Source organism: Rhamphochromis longiceps, linkage group LG3 (assembly GCF_057381845.1).
Source record: "Rhamphochromis longiceps isolate RC_006_pf linkage group LG3, R_longiceps_female_GT1.1, whole genome shotgun sequence".
In the NCBI taxonomy this organism is placed as follows: domain Eukaryota; kingdom Metazoa; phylum Chordata; class Actinopteri; order Cichliformes; family Cichlidae; genus Rhamphochromis; species Rhamphochromis longiceps.
In genome coordinates this window covers 34,016,224-34,036,176 of record NC_140559.1, presented here as the reverse complement: position 1 = coordinate 34,036,176, position 19,953 = coordinate 34,016,224, and the positions used below count along the sequence as shown (strand labels likewise).

General features: G+C 41.2%; 1 protein-coding gene across 1 annotated transcript; it reads right to left on the bottom strand.

The window, feature by feature from the left end:
* Positions 1 to 217: 217 nt before the first annotated feature.
* On the bottom strand, positions 218 to 10,783 carry ovol1a (ovo-like zinc finger 1a). The gene is made up of 5 exons (XM_085395121.1): positions 9,819 to 10,783; positions 2,678 to 2,919; positions 2,337 to 2,522; positions 1,802 to 1,946; positions 218 to 1,611 (listed from the first exon to the last, which is right to left on the bottom strand). Exons 1-5 carry the CDS (start codon positions 9,916 to 9,918, stop codon positions 1,277 to 1,279), a joined length of 1,008 nt encoding a protein of 335 aa, XP_085251247.1. The 5' UTR covers positions 9,919 to 10,783; the 3' UTR covers positions 218 to 1,276.
* Between the last annotated feature and the right edge of the window lie 9,170 nt (positions 10,784 to 19,953).

The window sequence follows — 19,953 nt, the reverse complement described above, 5'->3', positions numbered from 1 at the left end:
TTCCCCTCAGGGCCAATAAAGATGCTTTACTTTCTTACTTTATTTACTTTTACTTCATCACGGCTGCTTTTCAATATATTTTACATATATTTCCTGTACTAAACATTTCCAAGGGCACTGCTTTCAAACTCACAGACACCTCAAGGACCTCATTACTATGTAACTGTACTTTTGTCTCAGGAGTCCCTTCCTTTGGCAGTACCAGCAGGCAGCTACTTATAAGTCACTTAGTTAACCTCAAATCCTCGTTTAGCTTGCATCTGCAGTGTGGCTTACTGTAAAGGACAAACTGTGACCAAACAAATCCTCGTAATATATTAGTCCCTTTAATGGATAAATGTTTGTTTGTTTGTTTTTTTTAAAAGCACATTTTCATAGTTTCTTGCTGTACATATAAACCCACTGGTAATATTCACATGAAAACAAATATGTAAAAATATTCTATCTATGATAGCGATTCTCATGCAGATCAAAATGCCACATGTAAATGCACAGATGAGCCAAAACATTAGGACCGGTCTTCTCGTAAATCAGGTTGCTGGAATTTGGTGAAACCCCTGACACCTGCAGTCTTTGAAACGACCGGCAGGTTGCAAAACAAGCCTGAATGCACGGAAGTCTATGAAAACACAAAAAAACATTTCTCATTTTTCTGAGATCTTAGTAAACACTTTCAATTATTCTTCAACATAGCATTTTATGAACACAGTAAAAAAAAAAAAAAAAAAAAGGGGGCCATGTCCATCTTTGCTATACAGTCTATGGGAAAGGCCTGATACACGACCACCTAAACGGCACCGTGTTTTTGTGAGTACTCCTGATCAGCAGAGGAGAGTACCAGCGGTGTGTGTTGCAACAAGTTTGATCTGCAGCAACTCCAAAACACGGTTTCCTATATTTAAAAGTTCTGATGTTGCGCTACTCGAGCACTTTACTCAAGACAAAGTAGAGTACCCCAACAGCTTTTTGTAAAAGTCAAACTTAATCTTCTTTAATGCATTATTCCACTGAGTTATTTACAGTAGATGCCCAAATCCAAACACACACACACACACACACACACACACACACACACACACACACACACACACACACACACACACACACACACACACACACAAACAAACGTAGATATGCACACCTATACAGTGCAATCAGTAGCTTTCTTTCTCCCATGGCTATGCATCTTGGCTCAAACAGTCACCTCTGCACTCAACACAGTCCTTCATCGATGCCCCCTGAGTTAATTTCTGAGTATCTTCTGTATCTTCTCCCTTTACTGCTCGGCCGATCCAGTGGTATCATCGCTTTCAGCTCCCTGCGGAGAACCGGGAATGGATCCTCCGACCGACCCGCCGTCTCTTTCTCCCACTCTTCTCGCGGCCTTGCTCTTCAGCAGGGCGCTGTCAGGGTGAAGTGAGTGGAGATGGATGAGCAGCGCATCCTGAGTTGCCGCCGTGTGGCCGCACTCCTCGCACACGTACAGCTTGTTGCGTCGCTCCTTGTAGGCGTACTTCAGGGTGACGCTGTGGATCTTCTTCATGTGGGACTCCAGAGAGCAGCGCTGGGTGAAGGCCTTGTCGCAGAAGTTGCACTTGTATGGACGGACGCCTGTGTGGAAAATGAAAGGAACATCATCCGTTACCTCTGTGTACGTGTGGAGGTCTGAATATGCCAAAAATAATATAATATATACTTGCACTTTTAAAAATTATTCACTTATTAGGTCATTTTAAAAATTTTAATTGTGTACGTTTTGTACACTTGTTTTATGGTCTAAACACACAAAGTGAGTGGCTACCTGTATGTGTGCGCACATGTCTTTTGAGGTCGAAGGTGTCGTTGAAGCCTTTGCCGCAGAAGCTACACAGGTGTCTCTTTGTCTCGTTGTGACACTTGATGTGTCTGTTCAACATCCGCTGGTACTGGAAAGTCTTCTGGCAAACCTGTAAATGAAGCAACAACACGACAATCAGGTCAGGGCACTTCCACACTTCGCCGACCTTCAGCCACCTTTCGTTTTTCTTGTGGACAAACATTAGCCAAGTTTACAGTCAGTGTTTATCTTTGTGTGAGGCATTCTGTGCAAACTGCACCTATGTAACACGTCTCTAACCACGTCTTATCTTATATATGTAATTAATATATAATAACACAATTTATAGGGTTTTTTAATGCAGTGGGTGTTTGAGATAAAATTAGGTTGCATTTGGCAGCTATGATGGCAGTGTTTCTACACATCATTTAGTTTTACAAAAGTAATAAAGCTGAAATGTGTATTTCAGGTTCTACGATCATAACGCACAAAAAAAAAAAAAAAAAAAAGGGAAACGAACCTGGCACACGAACGCTCCCATCGACCCACTTTCACTTTGACCCGTGGATCTGGTCACCATTGGGACCGGCTCTGGGGGGGGTGGGGTCGGTGCAGGAGGAAGTGCAGCTAATGGTTGCGGAGTGGGAATGAGAGGAAGAGCCAGAGCAAGGGGAGCTGGATCTGGGGGTAACTCGCCTGTAGTTACCTGAGATGGGAAAGAAAGACATGATTCACAATGCCATCCATAAATAATAATAAATCAGTCTAAGACCTTGTACAGTAACACAAAATTCTACCTTGTAAACTCAATCAAAAATATTTTGACACGTTGTGCTGTGTTCTGTCCCTCTCAGTTCTTACCTTTATTTTGGCTCGGAAGTACGTGGAGCTGGCCTGCGGCCTCCTCTTGATCTCTGATCTCCCCTCTGGTAAACCCGCCGGGCTCTGGGGTCTGCCGAGCACCGTGCTGGAGGGCAGTTCTGGGTGAGTTTGTGTGTCAATGGTAGAGTGTTTGGTGAGGCAGAGGGGCGTGGTCATCTGAGTTGTCTCAGCGGGGCTGGCCTCCACCTCCATCGTCAGGATGGACAGAGGAAAGACGGAGACTGCAGAGAGGAGAGAAAGAGAAAGAGGAAGTGTCATGTGTCATGTCTGAATTTCCTTCTTTGACACCTCCAAAATTTCCTGAGGGAAAAATCCGGTGATTCAGCTTCCAAATGATCCCCTGTGTATGGATGTTACATTACTACAGGGGCCTTTTAGCAGCACTGACCTGAAATTAGCAATAAAGCCGAGGAGAAACTTCAGATTCTTCTTGGCTTCATAATTCTCCTCAGATTATCTTTTGTCTCTTTTATTGTGTCATTTCATTATTGATATGTTACTTACATTAACATTAATTGTAGCCTATTAAAGACATACAGACAGCAGTTAAATTTAATTCCACTTGCCTTTGATTGTATATTTTATTCTTTTATACAGAAAGTCTCTTAAATGTTAATAATTCGAAATAAAACCTCACATAGAAGCTCACATTGTGTGCTTCTACTAAACTTTTACTAAGTTACAAAGAAAAACAGGCAAATGCATTTTTGCATGGACAATAACCCAAAAAGTCTTAATCTGAAATTTTTATTTTTTTCTACCACTGTTGCAAAACACAACTTATAAGCTTAACTAAAGGTTAAAAAAGACAAGAAATGTCTTTAAAAGGGGTCAGAGGGTGAGAGAGTCACGTATGAGGACAAATTCAATCCAATGTACAGAATTTCACAACAAGCGGTCGGCTTGCACTGCTTTATATTTGCACAATTAGCAAAGAACCACAGCTAAATAGGAGTGTGTACTTGTGTTTGTGTGTGCACAGGTTTTTTTCCTATTGTTTAGTACGACTTCTGCACCCTCACCACACACACACACACACACACACACATTACCATTACTTGTTTGACCAGACAGTCTTGCAGCACCAGCTTTTTACCTTCCTCAAACAATCCACCTCCGCAGGGGTGTGTGTGAGTGTGTGTGTGCATACACTGAACCAACTGCATGTATGATTTGTGCAAAACACAACAAAACGTCACTGAAAGAACCAGAGACAAGCCATTCAACTGACAGTAAAACACAGAGAGGCGTGCAGGTGTGCAGGGGTGTGTGTTACTCAAAGGCAGGCGTGGCTGAGCTCAGCCGAGACAACGAATCAGTTGAATGTGCCGTCGGGCCTCAATCAGATAAAACCCAAATGTAAATGCAAATGAAGTGAGCTATATGAAGAGAAGACATAAAGCCAGTCTGTGAAGCAGCCGGATTAACGGAACGCTGAGAGAAACAGTGACAGCTCTATGCAACATCAACGCCACAACTGGTGAAGACATATCACTCTTTGAGCCTCTCTGGGTCTCCGGGTTGGGTTTACAGTGACGGCTCAAACAGGCCAACGGCTCAAAATAAACCCGGTGAAAGACTTGAGCATTATTTGGTTAAACAAACGCATTCAGTGCTGTAGTACTAACCTCCCTGCTCTCCCTACGATTCTGATTAAAATAGATCAAGCTAAGGCACACACTGAGATCATTCCACACAAGAAGAGACTCCTCCAATCATGTATTCAAAACCAGCTCTGCAGGTTATTTGTACAAACAGCTGAATTTCAGTATGTGCATTGAAAGGTGACAGTTAGATGAGAGGGCAACTTGGTGAAACTCATAGTTGAAAGTCGGATTTATTTATAGAAGAAACATTTGTGAAACACATTGGACATCAGACCATCAGTAAGATGCCTCACTGAGCATTTTCTAGTGTTTTAAACCCTCAGTCACAAATGTCTAGAGCAGGAGTGGGGAACTCCAGACCTCGAGGGCTGGTGTCCTGCAGGTTTTAGATATCACCCCGGGTCAACACACCTGAATCAAACGATTAGTTCATTACCAGGCCTCAAGGAGAACTTCAAGACATGTTGAGGAGGTAATTTAGCCATTTAAATCAGCTGAGTTGGATCAAGGATACAGCGAAAACCTGCAGGACACCGGCTTTTGAGGCCTGGAATTCCCCACCCCTGGCCTAGAGACAGGTGGCGTGTGATCCCCAGCAACCACAGGTCGCTGTGGCAATCCCCCGACTGGTAGGAGACTGGTTACTGGAGGTAACTGGCTCTTGCCAGATAAAAATCAGTCGTAAAGACGTTGCTGCACCAACAACCTCTTTGATTGCTTTGGTGACCAACAAGTCTCTACTAGTCTGGAAACACTTGTCAACTAACGCCGAGAAACCTGTAAAACTTGAAAAAGTGCAGCGCAAGCTAGAAACGAAGAGTGGTCACCTTCAGAGTAAATGCTGCGGCCTCTGTTTGCTACCAACATGTGTCAAAGGCAGAACTTTTTTACTTGAAGAGAATTTTCTTCATTTCCAGTTTGTTACAGTCTTCATAGTTTCACTACTACTCTGTGAGCAGTTGGCAAGTGTTTGCAGACAAGTTGGCATCTTACATGCAAACTACAGGCATGCTGCTAGAGACCTTTGGGAATACAAATTTTTCCTTGGTGAACTCTAGTTGCCAGGTTGTGGCCAACTGGTGACCAGGATGTTGATAACAAGTTATTTCCCAGCAACCACTTGCAACCAGTGTGGGAATACTAATTATTCAGTAGTTCCAAAGGGCTGTCAGGCTGATCTGCCAGCCTGTGTGACTGAGGGCTTAGAGGAATTTAAGAAAAAAATGAAATGTCGCTGGACATAATCACTGTCTATAGCAAGTGATCAATCCAGCTGTGGAATATTCACGACTTTGTCAGTGAATGAAATGGTTAATGGACTTATTTTGATGTTTTTGGTGTATAAACAGCATTTTGAAAAATGCTCTTGTTGAAAAAAATTGAACAATAAACTCTTAAAAGTTTAAAGAGTTTATATTTACAATCATTTACAAAGGTAGTGAAGCCTCACATTTCAAAGAAAGAAGTGGCAATGATCTGAGTTTATTGCTTATAGATCCTTATAAAGTCAGTAATGATTAACAAACTTATTGGCCAATCATTTTCCTATAAATGAGGTTTAATGATAAAAGTTCTTAGAGAGACTTTATGACTTTTAAAATGAGAGATCTTTTGTTTTTAAGTCACTACATGTCTGTACCATGACTGTATCCTCGCTTCAGTGCCTGAAAGACTCGCATCTTCAACATTAGCATTTCACATTTCATGAACAAATCTGTTAATCAAATTATCTCCATGAGGAACTTGATCTCCACATTTAGTTTCATCTGCAGTTTAAAACTTTTTGAACCTGTTTCTGGTGTGTGACACAAAACGTGTGCTATCTGCCACCGAGAGCCTAATCCTATGATTAAAAGCCCCCGAGATGATCAGAAATTTTCACTGTACTTCTTTACCACGTTTTCAAATCCTTCTTAATTACTCCTGAGTGCTGATAGTTTCTGTGGTGATTGCTGCTGGCTGGACATTTAATCTCATCTTGTATTGTTTGTTCACCTCTCCTGCCCCCCTGACCAATGAATGAGGTGTGTGTGTGTGTGTGTGTGTGTGTGTGTGTGTGTGTGTGTGTGTGTGTGTGTGTGTGTGTGTGTGTGTGTGTGTGTGTGGTAGTTAAAGGGCAACGTGGAGGGTTAAAACAACTCAAGGCTTCTACTCCATGAGCAAGTAAAGGAGGAGGAGTGGTGCTGCTTTAAATGCTCTGTAATATTTTTCTTTTATTCATTTAACATCACTCAGCTGGTAGAAAGAGTCAACAATCAGTAGATAACTTGATCAAACAGAGGGTGTGTGTGTGTGTGTGTGTGTGTGTGTGTGTGTGTGTGTGTGTGTGTGTGTGTGTTTGCTTAAGGCGTATTGCCTGCAGCAGCAGGCTGTCCATAGGGTCCGTTACATTTCCTTCCATCCAATAAACATTAACCTTGACATTGAGCAGATAGTGGAAACTATTGGTGCAATGCAACAAACCCCCCAAACAAAACAAGACATCAGCTCCTCCTGGACTGCTCTGAGATTCTGGGGAACACGTTTAGTCGTTTTTCGCAACATCTTTCTTGTGTGTGCATACATGAGCCCGTCTGTGTAAAGGTGAAACTAACGTCTGCTAAAACTACAGAATGAAGTCAACACGACAACAACAAAACTTTTGTGTTATAATATAACCTCAAAAAGAAGAATATTATTTAGCTTTATAGATAAAAGCTAAGTTATATACATTTGGAAAGTAATAATTAGATTATATGTGACCTCTGAGTGTAACAGAAAAATAAGGCATAATGATACATAGACTTATTCAAAAACTAAGTATGCTATAAGCTAATTTTTACGGTTTATTATAATTAATAATTAATAATTAATAATATTATTATTAGAGAAAAGCGGCGTGTAGGAGAAGATTTTTTCATTTCCATTTTTCATTCTTTTCCCCTCTTTTTCAGTTTTACTTCAGTTTTCTTACTTTTTAAATTTCTTTCAAAATGTAAAACACTTAAATGACCTTTCGATATATTTTCAATTACAACTTTTATTTAATTAAAAAGGGATGTTTCGTCTACTGCGCTTGAAATCAACGCTGTATGGGTTTGATGAGTTTCATGGCGGATACTGATGAGATGCAAGTTGATTTTCTCCAGTGAACCATCTGGTCCTTACATCTGGGCCCAAACACTTTTAAGCATCTATTTATGTATATTGAAGATTTGTTTCTTTTCTCTGCCACCAGTATAAGGAGGGAATAAACTTTTATTTCAAACACTGGTACCGACCGGCGCACAAGTTCAGAATCAGCGCATAGGCAGCAAATACCTGCGCATGTTAACAGCGGTACTCAGTAGTATTTTAATTTATGTAAAAGTTAAGAAGAAAGTATACCTACTTGGCAGTGATGCTGAAACACCAGCAGTCTTTGCAAGGGCAGTTATTATGACGTACTGTCTAAATTAGCTTTCGTTTCAATAGCCACTGGGAGATTAAAATTGCGAAATATCTTTAATTTCTATTTAGGAATATGTTTTTTTCTCTGTTGCCTTTTTCACACGCAGCGGTTCAATGTGTGTCTGGAAGATGGAGGAGGGATGATACAGACTCGAAACAAAGGTTGATTTCAGACTGATGAAAACACACACACACACACACACACACACACACACACACACACACACACACACACACACACACACACACACACACACACACACACACAAAAGTGTCCAAAGCCATGGCATGTGGCGTGTCACAGAATTATTCAACACGCAGATTACTGAAGACAATTATCACATCTGAGTGTGTCAGCTTGTTATTAGGTTTTTGTGCGTGCGTCTCTCATACACGCCGGGCAGGTACATCAAGTAACGGCACATACCAGAAGATTTAGCTGAGACCGTTGCTGGGCTTGGCAAAGCGTTAACAGTACGCGGCACAATTACGCACTGACGTTCAGGTTTCATCTTAAGGTTTTTCCTGGAAAACTAGTTGCTGAAACTTTCTGCGACGTTTCTTTGGCTCGTGGATGTTGAGAAATAACCTGAATAAAGACATTACACGGCAGATTCCTTTTGTGTGTGAGTGGGGAAGGGGAAGGTGGAAATAACTGCAGAGAGAAATCATGTTTGCTCTTCTCACGAAAGCTTCACATAAGGCCTGAATCAAACCCAAAATGCCCGCGCGCTTTTATTTAGGTGGTTACATCCTATGTGAGTGTGAGTTTTTCCTCTTTTCCTCTTTTTCTTTTTATCGATCTTGTTTGGGTAAAAACCGTTTGAAGCGTATCCTGGTTCAGTTCATCCAAGTGTTCCGGTTGCAAACACCCCAAGAGGATGTAAAAGTCAATGATTAAAAGTTAACGGTGATGGGATGAGGACAGAAAAAGGACACACACACACACACACACACACACACACGGGGAGAGAGAGACAGAGAGAGAGAGAGGGAACGAAAGAGGGGGGAGGGAAAAGAGAGAAAGGAGAGCGAGAGAGACGTTTAGGGTGTAGTCCGTTACTTGTTATCTGATACCGGCGGGGTCTTACAATAAAAACTCCGCCGATGGCAACAATGGGGATTGTTTTCACGAAAACTGGGGGGATGCGGAGGGGGCAGAAGGAGTCATTTGGGACCTCAACGTGTCATTTAAATGTAAAGTGACGCATTCAAAGAATCAAACTTGGACACCCAGCTCAGTGAAAAAGTATGAAAATCATTGTGCAGGTCAGGAAAGCTGATGTGTTTAGTTTCTTTAAAAAAAAAAAAAAAAAAAAGTAAGACCAACACGTGTAGATACAATAAAAACAAAAAACAAACAAACGAAAAATTAAAGGTGTAAAACATCATCTCATCGTTTAAAACTAAGAAAATGAAGAGATTTGAATTCAAGTGTTTATTAATTGGACTGTGCTGAATGACTAATCAGAAGCCGATTAATAGGTCGTTATTTGTGCTTCATAAGTCAGGCCGGTGCTATGCTGTACAAGGAAGAACAATCAGGGGTTGAAGGTCGATATGAAAAAACAAAAAACAAACACCGGGCCTTTGCGATCGCTTATAGGCCACAACACTGGAGTTGGTGTAAGAACACATTAGTCCTGTCACTGTTTGCTTTTGTGACACTGTGCTCAAATTGTTTATATGTGAATCATCAAAAACACGAAAAACGAGGAATGGTTTTTAACATTTTCATTAAAATGAAATAAGTTTAACATAAAAGGTTATCTAAAGTAAGAAGAGCACAGCTCTGACACCCCACAAAACAGGAACTACTTTCTCCGAGCACGGCGGGCCGCTGCTGTTTCCCGTTATTCCGTGGCCCCGTTACAATCACCGCCGGACACCCCTTCCCCCGCCACCTGTCACATCGGTATACCCGCTGGATTGCAAACCGCGCAAACCGCGCAAACAAACAAATAACAAAAATCCACAAATCCGTGCGTAAAGGCGCCCGAAAACGAGCCCGTACACGCTATCGCCAACATTTCTTTTGCTTTTTAAACAACAACAAAAATGGCTCATCACGGCAGTGGACTCACCTGGGATGTAGACGTCCCCTCGTTCATGATCGGGGAGTTCACTCCAGTTCCGCTTTCCCGGCGAAACGTTCGCCTTTTTAACCAGAAAGGCCCTCGGCATGCTCAGTCAACACAAAGTCCCTTTGAGAGAAAGCGATGTGCAGGGAAAGCCGCTGTGGCGACGTAAAGTCACGTTAAAAGTGACCAAAAAAAAAAGCAGGAAACCGAGAGGAAAAACTGGAAGGTCGGTCCCCTCTTCTCCTTCTTCCTCCTCTTCGCACCTTTCTTCTCGTTTCGCAAGCCTCGTCCCGCTTTTTCACCTCCTTCCAGCACACCTTTCCTCTCTACCAGATTTGTTTTCGAGCTCTAAACAAAAGTCTTTTCGGCGTCGGGACAGGTGAGTCCGCTCAGGTGAGCTACCAGGTCAGGTACAGACAGATATCGCCCACAGCGCCCTGAAATAACGGGAGTGTGGCGTCACTAGGTGAGGGAGCGGGGCTGGGAGGGAGAAAAAAACGCAGATATTCCTGGTCGCACGCACACACACATACACAAGTGTCGATAGAGGTGGGTCAGAGAGCTGCACAGGTACTCATTTAAAAGCAGGAAACAGGCAGCAGCGCGCATGCGCGGGAGAAATAACGGTGACAACAAGCCGGAGAGAGCCTAGGTTAGGCCTCTACCTGCTGAACCGGTTTACCCCTCCTTTTATTCTCTGTCTCGGCCTTTCCTATCCTCTCTTTCTCCACCTCTTCTCCATTCCGCTTTAAGGTGTGGGAACGGTGAAAATGACGAGAAGAAAGAGTGAAAGATTGAGAGTGTGTGTGGAAGTGTGTGTGTGAAGGAGTGAAGGGCAGTTATACAAGAAACTGTAGACACAAAGAGACAGAGGCACAGTTTAACTGTGCAGATGCACAAACACAGCAGTCAGAATAAAGAGACTAATGGAGGAGTTCGTTATTTCTTTATCACTGTCACAGTCACACTTATTTAGCAGATATTTGTAGAACATATAGACAAATATCTGCTAAATATGAGAGTCTAATGCTCATCTTACTATCTTTTTTTGTCGGAGTACTTAAAAGATGAAAAATCTTCACAGTCAGGAACATTTTAATGTTTCGAGACGTGACAAAAAACCAGTTTATCATGAATCACTGAAACAGAAACGAACATTCGTCTGAATCTCAGGCGAAACGAAGTGAACCTATGAGAGGTATAACCATGGATCTGCTGTAACAAGTGAAAACAACAGTCAAGTTTGAGTGTGCATGTTGCAGATTGTTCTCTGAGGATGCTCAGCTGTGTGTGAAGTTTTCAGTTTATTTTAAATGTGTCCTGAGTGATTAGATCAGAGTCAGGGAGCTGAAATAGACCCCTCCCACACCCCCCAATTCACCATTGTGTCTATCAAGTGTCTCCGAGATGTCTAAACTGGCTACACAATTCATTACTGTTTAAGTTGATTACTCTAGAAGGTCATAGGTCTCCATGTGCATTGATCTGCTGCCAGGAAGGTGCCGACTTCATTCAGATAGGCCCAGCAAAGGAAAACAAACTGCAATTGAGATTTTGCAGGACAAAGTTATTTGTGAATTTGAATAAAAGCCACCATGCTTTGCTTTGTTCACATGCAATATTTTCCTGTTTATTCCTTGTTGTAGACGTATCATCAGACCAGGTGTAGATTACACACTCACACAAACAGGACCGTGTAGGTCAGTCCTTTTATGTCATCTAGTGTGTCATAATAAAGGAAAACCTACACTGCAGCTGGGAAGACTCGGTACTGTTGCATCAGAAAGACTCGTGTGTTGTGATGTTTGTTTTAGTCTTCCTCTGTGGTTTCCTCACTGCTGTACGGTTGATCAGTATGAACAGAGAGCTCTCTACCAGCTGTTGAGTGTTTTCCTTCAATTAACTGTGTACATATTGTGTAAATGATGCTATCGCCGTAGCTAGGTGTAACTGGGAAATGGAGTCAACAGCCTGTACCAAGCGGACAGCACAGCAATTTATTGTTGACACTAGGACACAGAAAACATATCAAATGTTTAGACTGAGAAAATATTACCTTGTTTAGAATTTCATGACAGGTAAAAGTCTCAAAAAACCTGGGACAGGGTTTTGTTTACCGCTGTGTAGCATCCCCTCTTTTTTTATAACAGCCTGTGATGGTCTGAGAACTGAGGAGAGCAGCTGCCGGGGGAGGAATTTTGCCTCAGTCTTGTCTGATAGATGAGTTTAACAGTCTTTGTTGTCATATTTTTCATTTCATGATACTCTAAATGGTGAAAGGTCTGGACACCAGGCAGGTCAGTTCACCACCTGGACTCTTCTACTATGAAGCCATGCTGCTGTAATAGATGCAGTATGTGGTTTAGTACCGTCTTGTTGAAGTATTCAAGGCCTTCCTTAAAAAAGATGTAATCTGGATGAGGACATGTAAAACCTATAGATACCTTTCAGCATTAACAGCGCCTTTCCAGATGTGAAAGTTACTGATTCAGTGGGCACTGACATGCCTACGTACCAGCAGAGATAGGCCTGTTGAAAACGTTGCTGAAAGCATCTTGATGCATACTCAATCATCCAGCTGAGACTGAAGCAGTCACTTGGATGAGTGACGAAACGTTTCTTCCATTGAAAACGCTACGTCCAGATGACCAGAATTAACCTGTTGGGACGTGCTGAAAACAAGCCCAGCAGCCAGTCTCCTCTTTAATCTGGTCTTCCAAAAAGAATTTCAGACTTTGACCCATCTGACCACAGAACAGTTGCTTCAATCTTTTCTTTTCTTTTTTACTAAGCTTTGTTTCAGAGATGATGGCAGCATTTTTGGATCATGCTCACATATGGCTTCTTCTTTGGATGATGGAGCTTTTACTTGTGTTAAAGTGTCCATGTAGTCATTTCCAGGCAGTGCTGTGAAAACCGGAATATCCCTCCAGTGTGAACATCTAGTGTTGATTTGTAGCCAGAGTCTTGGAAACTTTTGATGATATTAAACATGATTGGCATTGTACACTGAGTAACTCATTCCTGACATCACGCACACTGAGAAAAACAAAGACACGATGACTGATGGAGGGAGCAGCATGTAGTCCGTCCTGTCTGACAATCATAAAAATGATGCCCAGACAGTTATTATTATTAAAACACGCAAAAACATTTTGCAGTCCGAGCAGATAAACAGTAAATTCTACTGTGAACAGTCTTGATATTCAAACCTTAAAAAATGCTCTGGAATATGTAGTGTGTGGTCCTATATTTCTGTTATTTTGTCCTCTCCATTTACTGTTAATCAGCTGATGCAGGCTTGCAGCTCCCTTTTAAACAACACTTCTCTTTGGTTGCACAGGTGTGCTGGCTGGTTGTGACATTATAAAAGGCTTCCTGTGCAGGCCTGATCAGATCACTCACATGTATTTGCATAATATATTGAACACCAGGACCTCATGTAATGATGTTATAATTTGTGTTTCTGTGTAATGAAAGAGACGTGACAGCAAACTTGCCACAGCCAGTTTTTGATGTGTGTCAGAACTTTGTTTTGTGCCCCGATTGCCAAAATTTTGCAACAACTTTGGCAAAACAATTAAAAAAGAATCAAAATGACACATCACGAAGGTGCTGGGTGAAGGTTAGGGACATCAGCGGTGACCTCTCGGGGTGTAAAGAGTCTCTTCTCTCCACGCTGCCTTTAAATACAACAGGAAACTCCAGTACAGCGAGATTCACGTCTTACCTGTCTGTTCTTCTCATGACTAATAGCAAAAGAAATGCTTCTCAAGACAACTAGTACGCAAAGTATTTATTTGGCTGTAACAGGAGACACGCTATAATGCCATGTAACTGCATTGTCTGTGTGGGTGTGTGGGCGGCACGTTGTCATTTGAGATCATGGGCGTTTAAATTGTTATGATCTGAGGATAATTTTAATGGATAACAAATATTTACTACGTTTAATGCCAAATAGATTTTCACAACCAATGGACAAAACAATTAACCTGTGAAAACACTTTAAAGTGGCTCAACGCAGTGGAAAACCACTGACCTGGCAACCCTGTTTATGTTTTGTGTTTTTTCCCAGTTTAATAATCATGCAGACATCAACATATCCACAGCAGCAGTGTGACAGTGACGTCATGGCCGCTGATCTAGTGCAGTACATCTCACATACGGCCCACTTTGATCTTAAGTGGGCCGAAACTACAAAATTGCCCTTTCTGTCAGTGTAAAGATGTGTAACTACACGTTTAACCCCCTTCAATATAAAGAGCAGTGCAATATCAACAGTATTCCTCAGTTTTTCTACTCAATAAAGAAATGCTGCCATACTAAATGAAAGAAATCTGTCAGCACAAATAAATAAATCCGTAAAATTACAGACCAAAGCTCCCGTAGCTCACTGAACAGAAAATGCCCTGTCCCCCTGTGGACCCACTGTAAAATAGAATATAGTGAACGAAACAGGAACCTTTCTGTGATTTGATTGTTTTTGTTTATCTGTTACTTAATTAATTTGTTGTAGTATGAATGGTAGTGGGGGAGTTTTTTAGAAAGTAGGAAATGCTGTAAAACCTTTAAAGTACAGTTAAAAGTCCAAAATCTGTGCCCTCGTTTCAAAGCTGTTCAGTTGGCCAGATTGGGGTCTTTGTCAGGCTAATTCTGGCCCCCGGGCCTTGTGTTTGACACCACTGATCTAGTACATTATCACTAATAAAGGGACAAACCTCAGCCTTTAGGTATGCAAATTTGCAAGTGTGCCCCCCACCTTTCCATCCCTGCTGTGTGTTTACAGCCCCCTCTTGGTTTCTCACTGTTCCCTCATCTTTGGAGTTTAAGTAGTCTAACACACCCACTCAGACCCACCCTAGTCTCTTAATGGCTGCTTGAAAAAACTGAAACCTAAAGGCAATACACAGAAACACAGAAACTGCTGATCTGGACCCTCCATCCATCTCAGATTTAACCATTTATCCAAAGCCATTGAGTAACCGCGGTTCAGTTAAATGCATGCATGTCTTTAGACTGTGGGAGGAAGTTGGAGCACTCACAGAGAAATGGCAGGAGGAAAAGATGTAGACCTTGGAGGACATTCATGGATGTTACAGAGAACGTTAAACTTTTATGCAGTGTTTTAAACTTTAATGGATTACTAAGTATTTCTAATCCGAATGACAGTGACTGTTATCAAGGGCACGCTCCGTTTTGCATAACTATTTTCAAATCCCTGTAGAACTGCAGCCACATAAGCTAGTGCAATAAATTTTTTTGCATATGAAACTGGAGGAGTTGCACTTACATCTTATGCCATCAGTTTGTCACAGTTTCCTTTCACATATAGCTTTGCAAAAATTGCATAAAAAGCACTTATAGCAATAACAACATAATATTCCAGAAACAGGCTTTGCCGATCTGATCAGCTCTTCATAAAACGTCCTATGCTGGAATAGATGTCAGTGCTTACTATCGCATGTCCGCCATTACTTGCCAGAAACCGGAAATGATGTCATTTTTCTTTTTAAACCTTCAGGACCTTGTAAGCCTACACTCGTGTTTTTAGAAGTCATGTTCGACTTTATGCTTTTTTGTATCATTTCTGGGATGCTTAGAACTTAAATTGCACTGCTGGAAATAGTTTTATTTTGATGCATATGATGTTTTTCTTGCATTTTGCAGTATAATATTTATTTTTGTTTTTCCTGCAGTGTATAAAAATTGGTGTATCTCAAAAATAAAACTACGAAGACACCCAAAATAATATTCCTGTGGTTGGAAACTATTTTGTGCACCTTTTTTGTATTGACAGTTTTGAGAGATAAACCTCTTACATTTCTCTAACTAGAAATATATGTATACAAACAAAACAAAAACGATTTTCATTTTTTTTGTAGTTTATAGCACTTTTTTGCAATTTATGTAGTTCCTATGGACTTAATGCATACATCTTATTAAAATCTGGGCTATAACGGTTGTATTGATGTATAACAACTTGAAATGCTCCCAAAAATGGCTCTACAGCATGTAAAAATATAAAGATAACCTTGGCAGACTCTAATCTGACCTGTTCTTGAGTGTAACCAGTGGTTTGCACCTTGTTGTAAAGCCTCTGTATTTACATTCATGAATGTGTCTCTTGATTGTAGACGTTGACAGTGATAATCCTACCTCAGCAGTCCCCAACCCCCGGGCCATGGAGCGGTCGGTGAGGCCTCATGGTACCGGGCTGCGCGAGTTGAGGCAAAATTGCCAAAAATATAGGTCACTTGCCAAAAACCAATGGACTATAAAATATGCTGGAAAATCATACAGCTTCAGTATAAATTAGTTGAAGGCTCAGTGATCGATTTAGTTCATTAAAAGCCTTTGAAAACCACATAAAGAATGTTGTTGCAATACCTGTCATAAATAAAAGGCTGCTGAACAATAAACATTACGGGAAGTGTTTGTACTGAACTGAAAGTAACAGTAACATACTGGCACTCGACATACTGAGCTGTGAATGAGCACCGAATGCTGCTTGACTGCATCTGGGCACAGATGCAGTTAAAAAGCAAATCACATTATCAGCACCTCTGAATCGCACAGATTTAAAAGCAACATTATACTTAAGTAGTCTTTAAACCTGTGATGTCACTAAAGGTTTGGTCATTGGATGTAGAATAGGTCGCGATATGACTGACATGTAAAATCAGCTCATGAATTCCATGTCAAAGGACACAAACTGTGTTCCAAGAAGAGTCGCCTTTGATAGATGCAACCCTGGTTGTGTTTGTTTTGGATCATTTCCAACTATGCATCAGAGGAACTACCTGAGAAACCCTTTTTTGTCACATGTCACAAGCAGAAGTCATTTTCATTTCCTGGTAGCTTACGTGTCTTTAAATGTAAGAATTTATTCAAAGCAAATATTTTAAGGCTTGTACGCACACATTGTGTTGTCATGTACAGCTCAGTTACCCTCTTTGTTTACTACCAAGTGCCATTTTCACTCTTTTTTTTCCTTCCGCTGTCCACCTCTGCTGGGATGTCTTCCTCTCCTTTACCTTGCACGCCCTCACTCTGACACGCAGTAAACAAAACCTTTCCCATCCAAAAATAAACCCATGCAAAACTTACGCAGTGTCTGAACAGAGGAGGAGAAATCAGACCCAGGTATGAAGAAGAAGAAGAAAAGGAGTGGTGCAGGATAAATGAATGAGCGGTATGTCGCCCGTGCTGTTGGAGGAGTTTTAGAAGATGGGTTGGGGTGGCTTCCCCTCTCTTCCTTTACTTTCATTCTTCATAACTGCCATCTACACTTGTGTAGACTACACTACACTTTGGTGCAACTTATCCCAATTTATCACCTGAAATCCCAGCGTTACTTTTCCTGGTTGCCCATTAACCTCAAACCAGCAAGACCAGAGGGATCAAAGCCAACTTTTACACCAGTTGGACCTGATCAACGGCCTTGTAATTTCTCGGTCCGCCTCCGCGTGAACATTAATTTGTTGAGTTTCCCCCTCACTGTGTGTTACCACACAACAGGCAGAGATTCCCATAAGTTTTGTTCTTCTGTGTAAACTATGAGTAAAAATATTAGATTGTTCGATTTGCTATCATTTGTGTCAGGACACCTCACAGTGTGCTTTTCCATACACGACTGACCTGATCTGGTAAGTTTAAAGGCCTCATGTGTTAAAACTGGTTAATGTGTAAGTTCAGCAGCTCTGAGTGGCAAAAATCGGAGAGCATGGAAATAAGATACAAATCAAAGTGTTAGTATGCTGATTTTCTTGCAGAAAATAGCCCGATCCCTCCCCTTTGCTTAGGTGCACCAAGCCCACATACCTGGCATCCATCTTTATGTGAGACTGCACAGCATTTTTATTATTTATGCCTCTTACTGAGAATGTATGTCACATTTTGGCTAACTTTACGTTTTACTATTGAACTCACATGCGTCTCAAAAGAGATGATTCACAAAAATACAGATGTGCATGCTCATAGAAACCCAAAGATGATGACCGGACAACAGCAGCTGAAGTAACAGTCAACAGTTGTAATACATGAATGTCAGAGGCTATTGAGGCTGTGGAGAAGTTTCAGCTAAGATGACCTGGGGAGCGTAATTCTTCATACAACTGATGCCAAACTTATAACCTGCACAGGGTCTTGTCTGACTTTTTTGGGATGTGCTGTGGAGTTTTCCCCCGTGGCCTCCATGGATCGGGGGGACCCTTTGACACTTTGGGATCTTTGTGATGTCCTTTGCCATACTGCCACACTGGGGTTTGTGCTTTGCCTATAACAAATTGTCTCTGTTTACGTGGGTGGTACTTTTCAAAGTGACATCCACATTATTGGCAGGAACAAAGTTTCCCAGCAGAGCTTTGTATTCTAACAAGATTTTAATCAATATATTTTTTTTTATTGTTGTGGCTGAGTAGGTGTCACAGAGTGAAAGTTAATCAGAGTGGACATATGAATTATGGAGGGACAACACTGGTTGTGTAATCCTAGATGTGTTACTGTGAAGGAGCGTTTCTGTGGGTTGAATGTTGAACTGCCACCTGTTTGGAATGCATCAATATGTCTTGCTGAGGGAATCTGTTATTCCTGTGGGTGTTTGAAGCCAGTTCGGCATCAGCTAATGCAGAAGTCATCCAAACGTCAGTGGCTGTGGATAATTAATGAGTCCCAACCGCTTAATGGACACACAGCTGAACGTGTTGTCTAACCCACGTTTTAGCTGAAAACCTGCGTTCTTTTAGGACCCAAGCTTCACATTGTGTCATATTTAGAATTTGATTTGTAGAGATTTTCTCCTTTCTATATTTTCTTTTTACCCGATCTCTCTTTTTTTTTTACTATAGTTTTGAACTTTTTTTTTGTGATAAGTGATGAGTTTTTTACAGCTCTGTGGAGGAATAATGGTCCACTCATATTTGCAGAATTGTTACAAATGTGGAGAAGTGTAAAAACACATATTGGGTGAAGAAAAGTGAATGTATAAGAAACATGGGAATCCCCAGCAGCCTAGACCTATGGCAGCATAACTAAGGGAGGATTCAGGGTCACCTGATCCAGTCCTAACTATATGCTGTCGCATAAACGAAAGTTTAAAGCCTAATATTAAAAGTAGAGATAGTGTCTGTCTCCCATTCTACTTTTTAATACTGTAGGAACCACAAGGTAGCAGTCTGAGTGCCAAGTGCTCTAAAGGGGTGATATGGTTTTGAGAGGTCTTTAAGATAAGATGGGGCCTCATTATTCAAGTAAGTATGTATGTATGTAAAGATGTAAGATGTATGTAAGAGAACATTGATCCATCTTTTATTGTTGATTGGATTTGAAATGTATGACATGAACACCTTCAAGCTTGTGTATCCCACCAGAAAGCATCTGAACAATGTTGGTTTAGCGTGTTAACATATCAGAGGATGATGGGAGTTAGTGTCCTTGGTTTTTCCTGTGTTTGCTCCCAAAAGGTGAGATGCTAAACTAAGACTTAAGATATCTGAACACGCCATTTGTAAGTTATCCCACTTATCTTCAGTCAGCTACAGCAAAAATATAAAATAATTATTAATATTTAAAAATACTCCCTCTGGTGTTTTATAGGTGGTGAATCCAATTTCAGGCTCATCACGGCCACTATTTTTACTGACCTACTTATTTTAATTTCTTTCTTTACTTTTAATCCTCTTTAATCGTCTTTGCCCGTCATATATTATTGCAGTAGGTCAGTTTGGGTACTTCATATTTATAGCCTTTGCTTTTTTTTTTTTATATATAACCATAGGTAGGAGCACTGGTCAGGTAGCATACCTGTGTGTGTGTGTGTGTGTGCAGTTGTTGACAAGAAAAGCCTGCCGTGGCACAGCATATTTTTCCAAGTGTTGGGTGTAGCACCGGTGAAGTATATTTTGGTTTTTGACTGACAGATGCACAATGTTTCTCTTTAATCCTGAGAAGAAATGTAACAAAGGGCCTGCAGGAGAGATGAAACGAAATGAAAAGAAAAAAACAACGAGTTCGACAGCTACAAGGAAGAGGCACCGGCTACTGTCAGCACTTCTTAGATACGTCATTTTTCATGTGGGATTTATGAACGTCTGTGTGGTGCTCTACAAAAACAAACTAAAACCGACTAATGGCTAAACTT